The sequence below is a fragment of the Pteronotus mesoamericanus genome, unplaced genomic scaffold (assembly GCF_021234165.1).
Source record: "Pteronotus mesoamericanus isolate MK-2021 breed Mesoamerican mustached bat unplaced genomic scaffold, CSHL_Meso_final scaffold_99, whole genome shotgun sequence".
In the NCBI taxonomy this organism is placed as follows: Eukaryota; Metazoa; Chordata; class Mammalia; order Chiroptera; family Mormoopidae; genus Pteronotus; species Pteronotus mesoamericanus.
The window spans coordinates 1,856,090-1,876,182 of NW_026555330.1; the positions used below are offsets into that span (position 1 = coordinate 1,856,090).

The following is a 20,093-nucleotide window of genomic DNA, read 5'->3' on the forward strand; positions in this document are numbered from 1 at the left end:
GAATGACTGCAAAGTTCTGGCCTGAGAAACTGAGTGAAAATGTAACCAAACTGAAGGGTACTCTATAGAGAACTGAGACATGGCTGTTGCAAGGTACTCTTATTTACTTTTCTGCAAGTAGAAGAGACAGGGCATTCATACCAAAGCTCTGCCTCTCCAAAGGGGGGCTTAGCCCTTTGCTCATGCTCACCATTTGGTCAATTACAGGTTGATTTCAGTGGGCACTTATTAGGCTGGTTCCTCTAAAGCTCATCCTGTTTACAGCTGGTCTGCAAAACACTGTGCTACATTTTAACATTGATCAAGACTAGGATTTAGTAAGAACGTCCCAGACCTTGAGACCCTTATTCTAAGGAAAATACTTTTGGATATAGGGAAGACTGGTGAAGATTAAATTTGGAAGAACTTTGGAAGTATAGTTTGGGATCAGTTAAATTTGATGTTGAAAGATCTATAAGAGGAGATGTCAAGAAGCAAGTCAGATTTTTAAAATATTTCTCATGTTTTGAATCCTTCAGTGCCTAACTCAGTGCCCATACATAGAAAGTATCAAAGAAGTATTTGTTATCTGAAAGAATGAAGTTATTAAGGGAGGACTACTGAAAGTTACTGGTCAACACTACAAGGTGTAGACAGTGGGCCACTTCAATAATAGTAGTTCAATAGTACTTCCTGGTACTAGCAGTTTTCGTCCCTGCCATTTTCCCTTTATTGGTTCCATATTCTACACAGTGGTTTTCTAACGATGGCTGAAAACCCATTGTTTTACAATGAAATTTAATTGGTTGCAGCTGTGTGTGTATGTGTGTGGTTTGTGATGTAAACATTTTTTTTTTTTTGCTATAAATATTGGTCCAAAATAGTTGGAAAATCCAAGGCCCTAGAGTTTTCTGAAACTATTTCGTGTTCTCTTCCCATTGCATTGCTCTCCTTTCAGCCACTCACCTATCCCGAGGGCAGAGGATGGGGCAGATCCTCATCCCAGCGCGCCCACCCTCAGCAGACACTTGGCGAGCCTGTGTCCCATGCTGGATGGCGGGCTCAGGGCCTGGTTAGACCTGGCGTCTGCCCTCAAGAGCTCATAGTCGATAATTTTATAAACAATATGGTTTCTTCCTGCTATTTTATGACATTTTAATTATAGTAAATCTGACGTAGAAGTTGTATATTTAATTCCCAGCTATAATTGAGTCTGTTCTTCACTGAGCCCTGTGGCTGACCTCACTTATTGTTCACAGCTCTCAGCCAAAGGGGTAATGGTCCCCAGACAGGGTATGTTGGAAAGAGGAGAAGGGGAGGGGCCGAGCACTCACCAAAACAGTCAAAGATGCAACAAAGATATAGAAGGCTGTGTTTCCTTAAAGAGAAAATATAGCTGAACTTGAAATATGGTAACAATTTTCATGCTTCTACACGTTTCTAATGGGATCTCTATTTCTGAAATTCTAACACCTCAATCTTCGATTACAAGGAAAGGAAGAAGTACCAACTAAAGCTGAGAGAATTCAAAACAAAACAAAACAAAAAAACCCCTCAAACCTTAGTAGCATCATAATATAACTGAAATATGGTCTCTATATTGCTTCAAGACATATATAAAAATAAATAACTACAAGTTTAGTAGTTTGACAGATAGGAAACAAATACAATGAAAATACCCAGGAAAAAAAGTGAAATTATTCAATAAACCCCTTCTGTTAGAATTTCAGATGTTGGCCTCCCCCTTAGTTTGCATGACAGTGCTCGTAACCATTTGACGTCAGTCCGTGCAGCTCTGTCGGCCAGCGTGGCCCGCAGGACGCCCTGTACACACCAAGTGCTCCAAAACTAACAAGCTTATTGTTACCCTAGTTTGCCTTTAACAAGAATTTTTATGAAAAAACAAACTCACTTCCGCTTACCCACTCATCAGGAAATGTATAATCAGATTATATTTATCAGAAGGAACATTGAATTATTTTAGCGATTTTCAAGCCTTCTAACATTGCCCTTTCACTTCTGTCTGGAGCTGCGGAGGAGCAGAGCAAGGTCCGTGAACATGCCCCGCAGCCGCAGGCCGCTGGCGCCGGCTTCCGGGGTCTTTCTTAGGGGCTGGCCTTGAACGGTACTCTAAGAATATGACTGAGAGAGAGAGGGGGGAAAAAAAAAGGATGGCTCCTATCTGAATGTAATGCAAGGGGCAAATATATTACTTTTTGTAACTAATAAAATTTCAAGGATGACAGCAAATTTCTGATTTGCTTTTCCTTCAGTAAAATGTCTGCTTTGAATTATCTAGAAAAAATTCTTCTTCCTGCCAACTTGTTTCAATTCCCTGTGCACACCCATCCACAGAACTTTGTCGGGGGGTCCTGTGGAGGTTCGTTTTCAGGTTCGTCAGTCGCTGGAGGAACGCACGCATTTTCTCCCTCCTTTGCAGCCGGCAAAGGAAAACCGACTGGATTGTAAGGTTCGCGTAGGTGCTTCCCCTTCCTTTTCTGAAAGCAGAGACAAGTGTTAGTCATCAGACGGGAAAAGGGCCTTTTGGTCTCAGCCTGGGCTCGGGTCCTGTTTTATGTATGCAGGCCCGCCCTACGTGTAGGTGGAGCCCGGGATGGCCGTGTGATGTGATTTAAGAGGTGCTGGAAATCCTGCCTGTCCAAAAATAGCCCCCACACCCCGCCTATTGAGTTCAGGCACAGTGTCCATAAAACCCTGGTTTAAATGAAATGAAACTGCATTTTTCAGAATGTTAACCCATTATATCCGCTACCCGCTCAGCATACATCTATTTAGCAGAGGTAAAAGCGGGACCTTGAAGGCCTATCCATGTGGACAGGGGGAGTGGGGAACGGGGTTAGCAAGGTCCAAGGCTTAAGGTAATGGTGCAAGTCACGGAAGCAATTCTGCATAACCACGGGGGCGTTTGTTGAAACTAAACCACTTCCATATTCATTCAGTCAGTCAGCCACTCTTTTTTGGAATCAGTGTTTTATGGAACATGACATTTTCTCAAGCAGGCAATACTCTTTGCAGGGACCTTTAAAGAAAACAGGAATAACAACATCAACTTACATTTGGAAGGTGCTTTCAGGAATACGAAATCCTTTCACGCGCCCTGTCGGCTGGGGAGGCTGACTTCCCCATCTTACTGTCCACACGTAGCAGCCGAGGAGGGTCTCAGAGGGGTGGCCGCTTGCCCACCGCCCGCAGCCGAGACACGGTCCCCACAGTCCAGGAGCAGACAGATAAGTTTACCCTGCTGAGCAATTTATCTAAACAAAAGAGTGAGTCTGGGAGTTTTCTCCAGTGGAATTACCGAGGAAGTCTTTCCCTTCTCTGAAAGTTTCTGGAAGAACTGTTCCAAACCCAGGCATCTGCGGGCGCACATTTATTTAGCCTCAGAAATTCATGTTAGGTTTTACCAGTCTTTCCCTAGGCAAAATAATTGCCCACCTAGAACACTGACCACTTTGCACAACGTTGTAAAATACAACAACAACAACAACAAAAAACAAATTTAGATGGGAAAAGTAAAAATGTGAACTGGCAGAAGAAACTTAGAATATTCCCAGAAGGCCTTGGGAGCCAGGGGCGTTTGAGAGTAGGCAGGGAGTGGGCCAGCCCTCGCCAGGCTTTGCGAAGCGACCGTGCCGTCCAGGATCTTTGGGGCGCAGCCCGTCCCCGGCCCCCGCACCCCCCCCCCTCGGGCTCCGTCGCTGAACACATGCACCTCCGTTCCTGTAGCCATTTGGATGAGCCACAGTTTTATAGTACCTCTAGCTCTTTCCTTTTTAGCCATTAGAGCGCTAACTCACTTTACACTCCTTTCGCCACAAGTGCGAAGCACACCAAGTTCAATAGAATTCTGTAAAATTAAGACTTAGATGTTTTTCTTTACCAGCCAAACAGCCCTGTCCAAATGCCATTTCTTATATGAAATCTTGGAATTCCCTCGAGAAATCTCGCCTTGCTGTGTTACACTGTGGCGGTTTGTGTGTGTCTGCCTCCCCGTCGTCCTTCGCAGTGCAGGGCACGGGCACCAGGGCCATGTGTTATTCATCACGAAAGCCCCAGGGCCCTCGGCCAGCAACCCCAGGCTGCCCCGATCCCACTGCCCATCAGTTAAAAAATAATGGAGCATTTATTCCGTGCGCATTGTGCGTATCTACAGAAAGAGATAAAAATGTACAAGGATACAAACATGCTACCAATGTTACAGAACATCCTCAAAAATAAAAACTAAAAGGGACAAAATAAAGGTAAGTATCATCAGGAGTTCTAACCTTCCCCCACCCTGGCGGGCAGCCCCGTGCACGGCAGGGCTGCATTTGAAGACCAAAGCCACTGATTTCAGCACACAGGAGGGGCAGAACGAACATCTGTGCGACGGACAGAGCAGCCCTCTCCCGTAGGCGCAGGCTCTTTGGCGCTTTCAGCACTTCCCAGGACACCAGTCTCTTTTTAAATTGGCCAACTAGCACTTTTGTCGGCCCCCTCCCCACCCGCTTTGAACACCCTGGCTTGGCGAGAGCAGGGCTGGCTGGATGTTACCTGCCCGCCACAGGGCGCCCTTTCCCAGGGCCACCCGCACAATGCGTGTGAACGCCTGTGCATTTGTGTGCTGATGTTTTTCATTCGGCACATATTTTATGGGTAGTTTACCATGTGCTAATCACCAGGCTAATTCCAACCTTCAGCCTGGAAAACAGATAGGGAAATAAGCTACTCCGTTAGCACAGGGTAACAGAGGAGCTTTAAAAGGTGCAATGAGGGACACAGCGCAATGCCTCAAGCTTTCTGAAGCTGTTAGGGAATGGCTTTAGGGAAATGTCTTGAAAGCTGAATGGGGAATTTATGAAGTAATGAAGGAGGGGGAATTCTAGGCAAAGGACGCAGCCCAGGCAAACCCAGGTAGACAGAAGCTGGCACAGCATGACCAAGGGACGCCCAGTGGCGGGCATCCTCAAGGGTAGGCAGGAAAGCAGAAGGAGCAGCCAGGGCTGAGGCGGGACAGGTGCGTCGAGGGCGGGTCATAAAGGGCCCGGTCTGCCTGGCTAAGGAGTGAATAGCTTGGTCCTTTGGGTTTTGGAGCCATGGGGGAATGCAGAGCTGGGAGGTAATATGAGAGGCGGAGGCATTAGAATTTGTGTGCAGGAAGAATTCTGTTCATTGTTGTATAGCATTTTTATTGCATATATAATGCATTAGCTGTTTTATTATAAAAATAATACATGTTAATTGTAGAAAACTTGGAAAATATAGAAAGAGCATAGCCCATATAGTAGTAGGTACTTAGGTATCTGTAAAATATTCAACCATTCAGAGATGTATTCAATATGCTTCTTTTTAAAAAATAAGAATTACATTATATATGCTTTCTATCATATAATTTCTACATATTATGATGTTAGCCTTTTTCTAAATCCACATTCAGTGTCTATATAATAGAAAACATGTCTCTATTCAGTAATTCATTAAACCACTCCCCCTCTGGTAAATTAAGACTGTTTACCAATAGTTATAACCCTGATTGTTTCCTTATGAAAATTTTCAAGAAGTAGAATTACTGAGTCAAAAGATATAAACCTTTATAAAGCTCTTGACACATATTGTCAAAATGCATTCAAGACAATTTGTGCCAATTTGCATCCCTTCTAATAGTTCCAATTTAACCACACCCTCTTCAACTTTGTGTTTTTTATCTTAGTCAATTTGATAAGCAAAAATTGTAAGATTGGACATTTAATCATATTTTTATTGGCTGTGTCTTCTGAGTATGGAATTGATTAGAGTGAAATGATTATATAATTTTGTTTTCAGATTTCTTCTGATAATGGGAGGGGACGCTTTACTGTCTATATTCAGCCTGGGGAATCTTTGCTTTAAGTGACTTCAGATATCAGGTGCTGTGAGGCAGTGCAGAAAGGAAGAAGCCATCATCGTCCCTGCACACGGGCGGGGGGCGGGGGCAGCCCAGGGGCACATGTGCGGGCCTGCTAGTGAGGGCGCCCCTTGTCCGCCCGCAGGAGAGGCCTCTGCGGAAACAGGAGTGAGGCCGGAGCCCTGGGGCCCAGGAGGAAGTCTGCGGAGGTTGACCAGGAGGCTCTTTGGTGTGAGCCCTTCCAGTTCCCCACCCCACCTTGGCTCCTTGTGTCAGTGGCCCTCAGAGTGGCACACCTCACATCACCCCGAGAGCTTGCAAAAATGCCAGCTGCACACCCCAGCCTCAGTGATGGGGATCAGGGCACTTTCAAGGGAGCCCAGGAACACACCTCGTGAGCAAGCACCTGGGCACGTGTGAGCCTGCAGTTGGAGAAACAGCCACACGCATATCCATCCACATGCTGCTCACGGGGCCAGAATGGGGACCACCCTCCTCCAGGATAAACAGCGCTGCACCCCCCTCACCACCCGCCCGGACCTGGACCGTGGCTCCACCTATTCTCACCCCTTCTCACGCCTCCCCCTGCCCAGAGGCCATTCCTTCGTCCTCTTTGTTTTTGAGCACTTGTTCTGGCCCCTATTGCAGTTGCTGGAGAGACAGGCATAAACCTGCCATCGAGGGACCCTGTCCTCAGGGTATTTACGTCTCCAGTCTGTTGAGTTCTCCCAAAGTAACAGTGATCTGGGAAGGGCCAGCAAATGCTCACGCTTTGCTCATTCTCCTGCTCCTCAAAGCAGAAGGTACTGCCTCTTTGCCCACATCTTTATCTGCAGCCACTGGGCTAATGAAACCACCTCCCCCAGCTACACCTGCTTCTGGAGCGAGGCACAAATGCCGATCAAAGCTGGAGGAACAGAGTGTAAACTCTGCAATACTCGTTCAAAGGTTCTGAGGTTTGCCACGGGTCACCAAGACATCTAAAAAAGCCTGAGTTTTTGCTGCATGTGAACAGGGTCTTACCTACTTTAAACTCTGTGCTTCATTACTCTCAATAGAAAATCCCAATTCCTGTAATATGTCATTTGAGCCTCTGATGGCCTCACGCCTGGTTTCCTCTCCAGTGTCAGCAGTCCTTCAACCGCGCCCTCCCCCCGAGTCCTGTCTCCCAGTCCCCAAGCTCGTGCTCCCAACCACTTCCTAACCTCAGGGGTATAGCACTGTGTCTGGCCGCAGTCACTGGGATGCTGCCCTTCCTCTGCCCCCACCCCCCCATTTCACGCTGCCATGGGTCCTCCAAGCCCCACTCGGCAGCGACACCTGCAGCAGACCTTGGCAGACTCTCCCAGCCCTACATTTGGTAGGTTAGGAGTAGGAAATGAATTTTCTTTTTTTAATTTTTTATTTTTAAAATTCATGTTTATTCCATTCCAGTTGTCTCAATTTTTCCCCCTTTGCCCTCCTCCACCCATCCCACCCTGCCCCCTGCTCCCACAGTCAATTCCCACTCTGTTGTCCATGTTTATGGGTCATTCATACATGTTCTTTGTCTAGTCCTTTCTCCTTCTTTCCACCATTGTCCTCGATCTCCATCCCCTCTGGTCGCTTTCAGTCTGCTTCTTGTTTCCTTGCCTGTGGTTTATTTTATTCATTAGTTTATTTTGTTGAATAGATTCCACTTATAGGGAAGATCATATGGTATTTTGTCTTTCACCAACTGGCTTATTTCACATAGCATAATATTCTCCAGTTCCATCCATGTTGTTCAGTGTTTCTTTTCTTTCTTTTATAAAATGCAGATTGATTTTATTTATTTATTTTTTTAAATGTCAAAATCCATTATAAAATATTAAAAAATTTAAATCTATTATAAAGTCTCAGCAATTAAAACATGACACCAGCACAGCAATAATCAAGTACATCAATGATATAAAATGAACATTCTAGAAACAAATGTATATATCTGTCTAACAAGGATATATGATTAAATTGATATTTCAAATCAATGGGGAAAATAAAGCTTATTCAATAAATAAGGTGCATGGACCACTGTCACTTGAAATAAAACAAATATAGAGCCCTATTTCATACATTATACAAAAAATATTTAGGTGAGTTAAAAATCAGTATGTAAAATCTAAGGAGTTTTAGGAGAAAATACAAAATAATATTTTTCTCACCCTGAAGTAAAATATTCAAACCTAGAAGCTATAAAGTAAACAGTTAACAACATGACTATATTAAACATTTAAGACTATGTTGTAATATACATATAAAAAAGTTAAATGACAAGTAATAGAATATGGAAGTATTTGGAACACATCTAAAAAAAAGGTTTACTTTGGGGGTTTTTTTAGGGAAAAAATTCTACAAACATTTAATCAAAAAATGGATAAAGAATACCAAAAAGTCATTTAAAACTTTTTAAAAATAATAGAAATAGGCAAGAAATATACAAAAACAGGTTTAGTTTCAACAAATAATAAAGTAACAAAAGAGCACATCATTGTCACAGTCAGGTTAATAAGTATTAGAAATATTGGTAATATCAGGTATTGGTGACTGTGAAAGGAACTGAGTATTCATAGACTCTTTTTCTTCATCTTCTAAAAGCAGCCCCTTTAGCATATCTTGCAATGCTGGTTTGGTGGAGGTGTATTCTTTTAGCCTTCTTTCATCTGACAAACTCCTTTATTTCGCCTTCCATTTTAATTTAGAACCTTGCTGGGTAGAGCAGTCTTGGTTGCAGTCCTTTGCTTTTCATGACTTGCAATATTTCTTGCCATTCCCTTCTGGCTTGCAGTGTTCCTATTGAGAAGTCAGCTGCTAACTGTACCAGGACTTCTTTATATGTTACTACCGCTTTCTCCCTTGCCGCCTTTAGGGTTCTCTGTTTGTCTTTGATATTTGCCATTTTAATTCTGATGTGTCTTGGAGTGGGCCTCACTGGGTTCCTCTTGAATGGGACCCTCTGTGCTTCCTGGACTTGTGTGACTTTTTTTCTCCTCCAATTAGGGAAGTTTTCCATCATTACTTTTTTAAACAGGTTCTCTATCCCTTGCTCCTCCTCTTCTCCTTCCGGTATCCCTATTATATGGATATTATTACATTTCAGGTTGTCCTGCATTTCCCTAAATGCCTCTTCATTCTTTTTGTGTCTTTTTCCTTTTCTTGCTCTTTCTGGGAGCTTTTTTCCACTTTATCCTCCTGCTCGCTGATTCGATCCTCTGCTTCACCTAGCCTGCTTTTGATTCTTTCTACTGTGTTCTTCAATTCAGAAGTTGTATTCTTCATTTCCTCTTGTCTCTTATTGATAGTTTCTATGTCCTGTTTCATGCTGTTGTAGTTTGCAGTAAGTTCCTCGTAGTTTCCCTGTAGTTTTTGGTAATTCTGTCTGAGATCACTGAGCTCATTGTGCTTCCTTAGAACCATTGTTTTGAACTCAATATCTGATAGTTTACTTGCCTCAATTTCATTTAGTTCTCTTTGTGGGGATTCCTCCTTTCCCTTTGAGTGGGGGGTGTTTTTGTTTGTCTACCCATTATTTGTAAGACTCCTCTTTTTTGCTTCTGTTTCTGAAATTGGTCTGTCTTGATTTCCTGACTTTGTGGTGTGAACTTCTCTGGTAGGAGACCACTGTTTTTACTTTTTGGATCTGCCTCTGATGATGTCAGATGTTGACCCTATCTGACCTTAGGCAGTCTGTTCAAGACTTCCAGGAATCTACTGTCTGTGGCTGTCTCCTTCAACTGTTAATCTAGTCTCTCTGCACTCAGCAGGCCGGCTTAGACACCACAGGGCAGGGCAGAGTCCTCCTGGGGGCGGGATTATTGAGTCCTCTCACATTGCTGCAGCTCAGGGGAGTGATCTGCCTGAGCCAGATGGCTGCTGCCGAATGGGGGAGGAGTCAGCAACAGGATCCCACCTGCCACTTTCTCTGTTCTCTCCCCAAAGTGTCCACCTCCAGTTTCTTCTCAAGTGTCTCTAGCCCACTCTGTGCCTCCTTTAGCCAGGGATTTACTCTCTGTGGCGGTCACTCTGTACTCAGCTGTCAGGCTTTAGCACTATGAGACCAGGGCCGAGTCCCTCCTGGGGGCAGGGCTCTCGTGTCCTCACACTGCTGCCGCTCAGGGGAGTGGTCTGCCTGAGCAAGATGGCTGCTGCCACGTAGGGGATGAGTCAGCACCAGGATCTTGCTGGCTACTCTCTCCGTTCTCTCCCCAAAGCCTCCCTCCCCAGTCTCTCCTCAGGTGCCTCCAGCCCACTCTGCCCCCACCTTTGCTGGAGCCTAGGGTAAGTGGCTGCAAATAAAAATTTGTGTTGGCCCTTTAAACAGCTCTTTGCATCTCCCGCCACCTGTCTCTGGCAGAGAGCAACTCTGCTGCTTTTTGCAGCTGGCTATTGTCTGTGTACTTTTTGGGCTCTTGTGCTATCGGCTGGAGATCCCTGCTTATGGTTTAGACCTCTTCTCTTCTCAGGGGGATCCAACTGACCATTTCAGTGTCTTTCTGGCGCTGCCGCCCATAGGTACCCCCGCCCGCCTTCTCGAATTTCTGCCACACTCCTTGCCAGCTAGGTTGTGTTAAAGCTGTTTCTTCTGTCTGTCCGAGGTTATAAGGCTCCTCTCTCGCTATTGTTCAGTTGTTTGTTCCCGGTGATTTCTCTACAATTTAGTTGTAATTCCAGGTTGGTCGTGAGAGGAGGTCAGTGTGACTTCCACTCACTCCTCTGCCATCTTGATTCTCCCTCCATAATTCAATTTTTAATTTATTTATATGGAGGAACAAAACCGATTATCATATTCCAGGGTATTATTTTGCATATGAATATTGTTATTGCTTTCTAGAGTTACACTTCGAATGCATAAGCATAAATAAAAGAATTAAAAATGTTTATATAGATACAGAATTAGGACTACTCATGTATAATGTGCATCCTTATTTTTCCCTCAAAAATGTGGGTAACAAAGTGCACATTGTACATGGCAAAATATGGTAACCTATGTTGAAAGGCTAAAAGAAGGTAAGGATTATTTTAACAAGGTCTGTTTGTATAGAACTTTCTCTCAGCTTCTTGTCCTTGATGATGATAATGTTAATTTCCTCTGATACAGGGAGGGGCATCTTTCACATGGAAGTTTTTATCTCCTATTTTCATGAAGACAAGGGGAGATTACAATATCTCTCTTGCCCTGGCTGGTGTGGCACATCCGGTAACTGGAAGGTTGTGAGGTGGATTCCAGGTCAGAGCACTTACCTGGATTGCAGGTCCAAGCCCTGATCTGGGTGCTTATGGGAGGCAGCCAGTTGATGCCTCTCTCTTGCATTGATATTTCTGTCTTTCCCTTCCTCTCACTCTAAAAGCTATGAAAAAAAATGTCCTCGGGTGAAAAGAAGAAAAAAAAATGCCCTTCTTGCATCTGCTGTTTTTTTAAGTGCTTTCAGCTCCAAATAATCCTTGTGCCAAAGTGTGATATTTGGGAGCAACATACTCTGCCACCTGTCACAGCTATTAGGGTTGAATGTTCTGAGTCTCGAGTCCTCACTAGCTCTCAGTTCAGCCATTTAGAGTTAAGACACAAAGTAAGGAAAAAATTAGTAAGTGTGCCAAGAGTATTTAAACACAAAAATTTGAGCTGAAAGCTCCCGATCCCCCCAGCTAAGATGAGGATTGGGTATGGAGACAGGGTGAGAGGGAGGTGTGGGCTGGGACACTAGATGGGAGTTCAGTAGCTTCAACTAAAGGGTGAAAAGGCCTATTGTGAGGCAACGGAATATGGAGATAAGGAGCAGGACTCTGGAACCAGGTAGCCTAGGTTCAAATCCCATCTCTCCTACTTGCTGGCTGTGTGATCACCAGGCTTCATTTTTTTAAAATATAAAATGGAGTGATAATGAGCACCTACCTCTAAGATAAGGTAGAGACTTAAATGAGCTAGAATTTCTAAAACGCAATCCTTGGGTTATTTTAGAACAATTGTTAGAACAATCCTCTCTGGTACATAGTATGTGCTCTGTGACCATTTGTGTGTCACTTAGACTGAGGACCTCTTCCTGCCTGCAGTCTGTTCCCAGAGCTTTGTAACTGTGGCTGTAAACATTTGCAAACACCCCCCAAGCCAACAATCGTAACTCGAAAGACACCATTCCAATACTTATTGAATGAGTGGCTATACTGACTATATACATATGCTGGGGGTTCTGTGAGTGGATTTAGAAGATGAGTCAGAATGGGATCTGAGCTTCTGAGCTTCTAAAGGAGACAAACCCTATACACAAATAATTCCAATAGTAGAAAGTTAAATCCCTTAGGAAAGAGTTTTAAAAGTTGTCAGGTTGTTCAGTTGTAGCATTCACTACAAGCTAAAAGAACTGAGGATGACTTCAGGAGGAGTGGAAGCATCTTGGGACTAAGGAAAAGATCTGATCTAAGAAAAGCGATTGTAGAAAAACAGATTGCCATGATAAGAGTTGTGTGTTGCTAATACACACCTAAAGCTATACACATGTGAGCTTAGTATATAATTCTTCCATATATTATCACATTCAGCTTTATGTGCCTTTATTTTCAGGTATACAAAAACTAAAATGCTGGTTAATAAAAAAGGGAAGCTTTGCTTTTTCCTTCCTTGAAGAATAATCCCAACAAATGTTTCTCAAATAGAGGGCTGTGCTTTTTGACATATGTGTGTTAGATGCTCAAAATGCACATCTCCTTTGGGAAACTCATGACATTTCAAATTATACACGTCTGTTAAAGCATAGATCTGTTCTACCTTCCATGTATTTGTTATTGTTGCTTCTGAAACTTCCTTACAGCCCCAAAGAGGTCTTAATCCCTGTCAAATGTTATTATGTTACCAACTTTTATGTAGTCTTGAAAGGGGTTGTTTATTTAGTTTCAGTGACTCCTTGTTACTGCCAAATATTATTTCATTTCAGCACAGATGTAAGAGGTCCAATGACTGGAATTATTTTACAGTCCTGACATTGTCGAGAGATGGATACCAGTTTAATTATGGACAGTTGAAAATGATCTAGGAGTCACCTGCTCTGGATATTTATCATCATTACGAACTTCTCACCAAGCTGCGGTCGGAGCACTTTTCACGACGTTCCATTTGTGTTAGGCAGACAGTATGATCTATATGGAGCCTGTATCTTCAGTCACCTTTAAATTTATATATAGACAGCTTAATATTGCTTGATTATTTTCTTTTCCTCTGCTCAAAGTGAGAAAATATGTTTCAGTCATTCCCATTCTTTTCCTTTCTTCTTTCTCTGTCTCCATTGCCTTCTCCCACTGCTACCCTCTCCCCCCAGCTGTTTTTCCAATATGCCTCATTGGAAATTATTCATTACTCAGAGAATTGTATAGACTAGACATGTAAAGGATCAAGTAATGCAAAGACTGCAGTACAGTTGGCACCCACTAAATGCAGGAGTGACAGAGGGACGGGAGTGGAGGGAACAGGAAAGGGAGGAAATTAGGAATAGCAAGCTTCCTCCTCCTTTACCCCTCCCATTATACACTGCACCATAAAAATACGGTTTTGCCTTTTCTCTTTCCATCTCTGCTTTCCCTAAATGTATCCTGATTTCTCCTTGTCAGAGTAGAGGAAGGGTTAAGCGACAGGAGCCTGGTTACCACCAGCCATCACAGATTAAGGCCGCACCGTCTTGCCTGCCCAGAGGCACCTCGTTCCCTTCCCTTCCCCTTCCCCCTAACCTGGGCTGTATGGCCTGCGAGAACTCCAAGTCTGCCCTGGCTGTAAGGCTTGGAACAGTAAGAGCTCATTACGGTGAGGGTTTTCAGTCATGCATTGTTCACTGTACGAAGTCTTTTTACGTGCTGTTTCATTCACTTCTCAAAAGTCTTACGAGATCAGCACTGTTCATGGTCTCTTTCTCTAGATCGGTGGTTCTCAGCCAGGGTGGATTTTGTCCCCGGGGAATATCTGTCAGCGTGGGCAGGTCCCTTCGGCGTACACAGCTGCAGAAGGCAGGGGTGCGCCAAGCATCCTGTAACGCACAGGAAAAGGTCCTGAGACAGCGAACCGCCAGACTCGAAGCGTCAGCAGTGCCACTGCAGGAAGCCCTGCTGTGGACGGAAAAGCGGGGGCTCGGTGCTCAAAAGGAGCAAGCAGGGGGCCCAGGCTGCCCCGGGAGGAGGCCAGGTCCAGACGCAGCCGCGCGTCCGCGTGATGTGCGCAGCGGCGGGCGTGGTTTCAGAGCTGCTGCCTCTGCCCTGTAGCCGAGCAGCTAAAACCCCTGGTAAATCCGGCCTTCCGGCCTTTTCATCAACTGTGCAGAATCAGGCTCATCTGAATCAGGCCCTTTACTCCAAACACTGAAAACTGCGTAACATACACATGCTCATTGGGGCATTAGTTCCTCCGATTTTTTAATGTCATGAGCAGATACAGCGCATAAAAAAGCAGAATACGTAAGTAAATAATATGCTACTTAAAAAACAAACTTTGAAGGTGGCACATCTAGTCACACAGTTTACTTTGATGAATAAATTAGTACACATTTAATCTGACATGTTTAATGATAAACATAATACCTTGTGTTCTACAGTATAATTAGGTAGAAATGGTAGCGTTGTTACTTTTAAGGTAATAAATGTTAATATTTTTCCCTTTTTAGTAATTTTTCAGAATCTATGAGCTTAGTTTTGATGGCGTTTTTATATATTGAATATCTTTTAATAATCTTAATCATCCCCAAAGGCAGCTGCACATGTAAACACACACAGTCTTGTGCACATATGTACACACAGATGTGTGTATGTACACACAGTCACACACCAGTGAGTCAAAAAACATTCTGCTCAGCCTTGTGCTGGTCCGGACTGAGTCAAGGTTATAGATTCCGCTTAGGCTTGCTGACGTCTCTACCTGTCTAAACCAACCCTAAGTCATGAACCCAAGGTCATGGGTTAAATATGAACTCATATTTTGTGCACTTATATAGCTGCTGTACAAACTCTGGGGACCCCACCCTCACCCAAGAAGGGCCCTGAAATCAACGGGTTATTTTTAGAAGACTGGTAGCTATTTGGGGCTTCTGGAGGGGAAGTCTTCCCTCAGCACATCCCTCTCAGTCAGCCCTCCCTTCTCTGCCCGATTTGACGGCACCTCCCCCTCTCCTCCCTCACCTGTTCCAGACAGAAGGAATGCATATACCCAAAGGCCTTTTACTCTTCCTCAGAACTCACCTGGAGTAAACAGGCAGCAAATCAAGTAAGGATTCAGCTGCTCCATGTGCCTCCTTTGTAATAGTGACGGGGGAACCAGGCAGCAGACCTCAGGGAAGTCCTATCTATCTCATCCAGCCATCCGTCATATATACACACATACACATGCATTTATATGTATAAATGTATGTACACTCTTGCACACATACACTCATTTGGTTTCTAATCTGTGGAGCGATTGTGAGTTTGTCCAGGCAGATGCTCTGCCTGCTCCTGTAATGTGGGGAGGCACACAGAGAGCAGGGACAGGGAGGCCACCCGTGTCTGTGGGGGGGCCTGACACCCAGGCAAGGAAAGAATTTGGCTCCTTTGGTATATTTTTGTTGAATCAAATCATTGGATGGTAAATAAGGCCTAAGTCTTTGAGCCAAGTAAGTGATAAAGAGGGAAATATTTTTATTTCTTAGTGTGCTCAGAATCATAAACTTTGTAACACAAAAAGGACACCCACCCCCAAGAGGAGATCTTCGCACAGTGCGGCCTCCGCTGCACTCTGAAGCCGCATTTCCTCTTCCCAGCCTTTCCCGGCACAGACCGCCTCCGGAAGCTCTGCCAGGCCCGCCCCGGCCCTGGCAGTCCTTCTGCTTGGCGTGGGCGGGTCCGGGAGACACGCACAGGCCTGGCCTGGCACCAGTTTTTCTCTGTTTTAATGAGTCTCGCTTGCCCACAAGACTCCTTTTTTTAAGTTTCTGACTCATGCCGGGCTCATTTATTTGTTTTTTTGGCTTGATTAATACCCCGGTTTTAACCCACTTAAGACTGTTTTTATGCCTAGTTCTAAAAGTTTAGGTCTTTGTCTGATTACTCCCTGCCCTGACCAGCGCCCTGCTCCCATTTTCTCTTGTAGGGTTTCATCCTCCCGCACCTACGGCCTGGGTCAGGTTGCCTCCCCGCACCTGCACACACAGCACTCAGACATCCGCGTACACACACACAGACACACACACACACACATAGACGCACTGATGCACACATACACATTGACTAGATGTGGGATAAATAACGCCTACAAAGCTGGAAGGTTAAAGGCTTGATTATTTTTTCAATTACAAGTAAGGCAAAGGAGGGGAAGCCTTTCCGAAATGGTGTGTGAAATGTATTTTCCCTTAAACCCTGTCTCTTCTGCAGTTCTTTTGTTTTCTTTCCTCAAAGACTTATGCTTCAAACAAAGGTCCTCTAAGGATTTGTTTTTCATCTGAGACCAAACTACTAGCTCCTGATTGGGTGGAATTGTGAATTATGGAGTGTGAGAAGAAAGAATTTTCAGTAGAAATTATGTTTCTGCCTCTCCTGGGGGTGACCTAAATACCATAAAAATCGTCAGTTTCAGATTCTGGGTTGAGTAGAGGCTTTCATTTCCATTAATTAACCCAAAAGGATTCACACCGCCGACCCCGCTGGGGGAGCACAGAAAGAAAAGGCGTGCGTGGGAATCCGGGAACAGCCCTGGGGAAGGACAACACGCGCGTTCCCGCCACGGCGAAGGGTGTGGAGGGGCCGCCCCGCCTGCCCCGCGGTGTGCTGTCGGCGTGGAGTCAGTCTCCGCAGGGGCCCCCTCGGCTGTTTGGGCCGGCAGGACCGTCCCCTGTCCCTCCTCGGTGCTGCCTGGCGCTGCTACCGCCCTCATTCTGTGTCCCCATGTCACGAGAACGTGGTGTCCAGCTTTTCCAGTGACACTCTTGCTCTCCGATGTCCCCCTTTCGCTGGAGGGTATCCCCATTGCTTCGATGCTGCAGCAGATTTTTGATTTAAACCCAGCTCCCTGTAGACAATTTTAGATGAACCAGAGCAAACTTTCACAGCCAGCAAAATGCCTTTCTCTTGGGATGTTTCATTGTGCTTTGAGTACATTTTAACGCAGTGAGGTAACACTCAAAGACCCACAGAGACATGGGGATAGAAAGGAACTCCAGAGACATCCCATCCATCACCATGACGCCAGGCAGGCTTCACCTAAACCACCTCAGACATAGGTAAATACCCTGTTTTCACAGGTCATCAGGAACAGAGACTCCATGCCACTCCTGGGCGACCCATTCCAGTGCTGACGTCCCTTCAACGCCGTTGTCATATTTGTATCGCAGAGGAATGCCCTGGCCAGGCTGCAAAAAACCCACATTTGTATATTTTGAACCAGGTGTCACAAAACAACCTGATTGTCAGCACACTGTTCGGCTAGTTTTGAAAATACCATTTTAAACGAAATACATCTACCCACGGGGTTGGAGTCAACCGGACGGCTTCCATTTTATGGTGAACGCCTGACCGTTCATTCCCTTAGGATTCTCTTTCCTCTTGAATCTGGCCATCATTAAGTGGTGAGGTCGTGCAGGTGGACCTTTGTGTTCCCCTGCTCCCAGGAGCCGCAGCCATCTTGTCCCTTCCCCTAAATCGTGTCAGCTGGAGGACTGCTGTAAAAAGCAAAGAGCCCTGTGTCACGGAGGGTGTTTGCCTAGACACACACAAAGCTTTCTGACACTCGGTTTGTTCCTTTGGTTTTTAGGAACAGCGGCTTTAAAGGAGCCCCTTCCCTGGCCTTGCCTCCCTGTGATGCATCGCAGGAAACCCCGCTGGGGCCCCACGAGGTCCAGTTATGTTCTGGCCTATGATAATCTACAGAGCCTTCTGTAGTTAGAAGCAAAACAGCCATCTCCCATTCTTTCAGCTGTTTCCCTTGGCGAAATGGAAAGTCGTAAGGAACCGGATTGGTCAGGAAAGCCCTGACCAAGAGCTGGTATGAACCTCAGACAGACGCAGCTCGATGAGTTGCAGTGTGCGCCGTCATTGTCTGGGACGGAGGGGCCGAAATTGACACCATATGCGCCGGGAGGAGTAATTGCTCCAAGGGGGGAGAAAAGCAACATGTCAGAACATTTTAGTAACACCTAATTCATCCTGGGGTTATAAATAAATCTGATGCTTGCTTAAAAACAAAAGTCAAAAAATACTTTGACTAGACTACTTTTGTGACAGTGCTTCCGCTAGCGGTGAGCTTTATTAGGGAGACAACATGAATAAAGAGAAAGCACGTAACAACATTTTATGGTATATTTTACGTGATTTTATTTTTTTTGCAGTAAATAAAGTGGTTATAGGGCTCCAAGGAAAAGGGCCCAGATGTTAGAGAGTTGTGTGACATTTAGGGGAAACAAGCTGTAAAAAGCGGAGTCATAAAACAGGCTGTCAGTGCCACACATCTGGACAATACAGCTGTATGTTCCTAGTGGCTGTCGTCACCCAAAGAAAACTCAATAACCTTATTTCACCCCAATTAGGCTGCATACCAACAGGATCAACATTAAATTGCAAGGGGGGAGGGGCTCAACTTTCATATGGTGCCTCCGTGTCAAGCATCTTTTATCTTTCATCTGCCTTTGGTCACTAAGAAATAAATGACTGCTAACATAGCCATTTCCATTATGATAAAACCCTGTTTAATTTATAAAGCGCTAATAAGTCAGAGGTTGACAGTTTGGACCATTTGCTGTGCTGGACAATAGACTTTCTGTGGCACGAAAGGGGCCCGTCGCTCACCCCGTCACGGAGCCCTGCCCGTCTTTCCTCCACCCGTGTTCGAGGGCCTGCATCGGGCACCGCTGTGCGGAGCGGCCCCTGCCTTATTGGGAAAAGAAGCTCATTTCCAGACAGCCCACTTTATTTAGAGTAGAGAATAAATGCCCCTCTCTGTGGCGTTAGGACATTTTTCCCCTAATTTTGTTGGCCAGCAATGAGGCACCTTTGCAGTAAGACAAATATTACAAAACCAAATACCATTTCATCTTTTCATCACTGACAGACTGCGCCAAAGGTTATAAAATGCCACCTTTCCTAATAATTGTGTTTCTTCCTAGGTGTTAATAGCAGCCAAAGCAATTATGGACAGTGGAGAGAAATTAACCTTACCACTAATAGGGAAGCTCTTGAAATTTCAACTTCTCCAGATTAAATCTAAGGACCAACAGCGACGGGAAAACGAAAAGAAGGTACCGTACCCTGGCGGGTTTTCTAAAGAGGGCATGGAGCGAGTGCAGTGGGCCAGGTTTCTCCAGGACACTTCCTCTCCTCATTGGCCCACCATTAAGTGTCACCTAGCACATTCAGCTGTTTGTCTCAGTGTCTTGGGGGAAAGGCTATCCAAGCTCTATTGGAGAAATTATATTTTCTCAAAGACAAACCCATTAAAAACGAGTTCCCTCATGTAGAAATATGACAGGATTCAGGGCCTATGCCTGAGGTTATTTGTACAGCAACCTGTTTATCTACCAGTAACAAAGAAGGGGACCGAGAAGGGACAGAGTCCAAAGGAAATGTAAGAAGCTGGAAAAACCCACCAAGTCAAGGTCCCATTTAAAATAGTTCACATGATATTCAGTAGGAGTGCCGATTACAATAATAGGCTGCATCTGCACCTTCATAATAATCCGAATATTCTAGCAGCAATCCATCACTTCTCTTTCCATATTATGGATCTGATTATTTCTTCACGTGTAGACTTTTCGTTTAATTAGCCTATGGAAATCAATCTGCGTGTTTTCCAAAGATTCAGATTTTCATCTGAAAAATATTTTAAAGTACTTCTAGCAAATCGATGCCAAGTGGAACCCATTTGCTATTATCATTACTCAAAATAAGAGATGGTTTTCTTCTTTTTCAAATCATGCTGAAATATTTTGGGAAAGCCACATGCTCCTGCATGTACATGTGTACTGTGGATGTGTCTGTGGAGTGTGTGTTTGAAACGGTCTGACCTGTAAGTTGCTCCTTGGTGCCCCCAAGTGGGAGAGGTAAAATCAATTCATGGAAGAAGAGAGAGAAAAGTGAACGTGTTCCAATACTTTCTTCACCTCGGTAAGACCCCCAAATCTGGGCTTCCTATTTGAATTGGTCTCTTGACAGGATAATTGTAGAACCAAATAATAATGCCACATTTTATTTGTAATATTGGACTTTATGTTTTCCAAAGAGATTT

General features: G+C 44.6%; 1 protein-coding gene across 1 annotated transcript in view; it reads left to right on the forward strand.

Annotated features, from left to right (window-relative positions):
* The window catches only part of SPAG17 (sperm associated antigen 17), a 183,998-nt gene that overhangs the window by 34,399 nt on the left and 129,506 nt on the right, over positions 1-20,093 (forward strand). Inside the window, exon 4 of the mRNA XM_054565090.1 lies at positions 18,976-19,107. Within this exon, the coding sequence (XP_054421065.1) occupies positions 18,976-19,107 (132 nt within the window). The remainder of the gene's footprint in view (positions 1-18,975; positions 19,108-20,093) is intronic.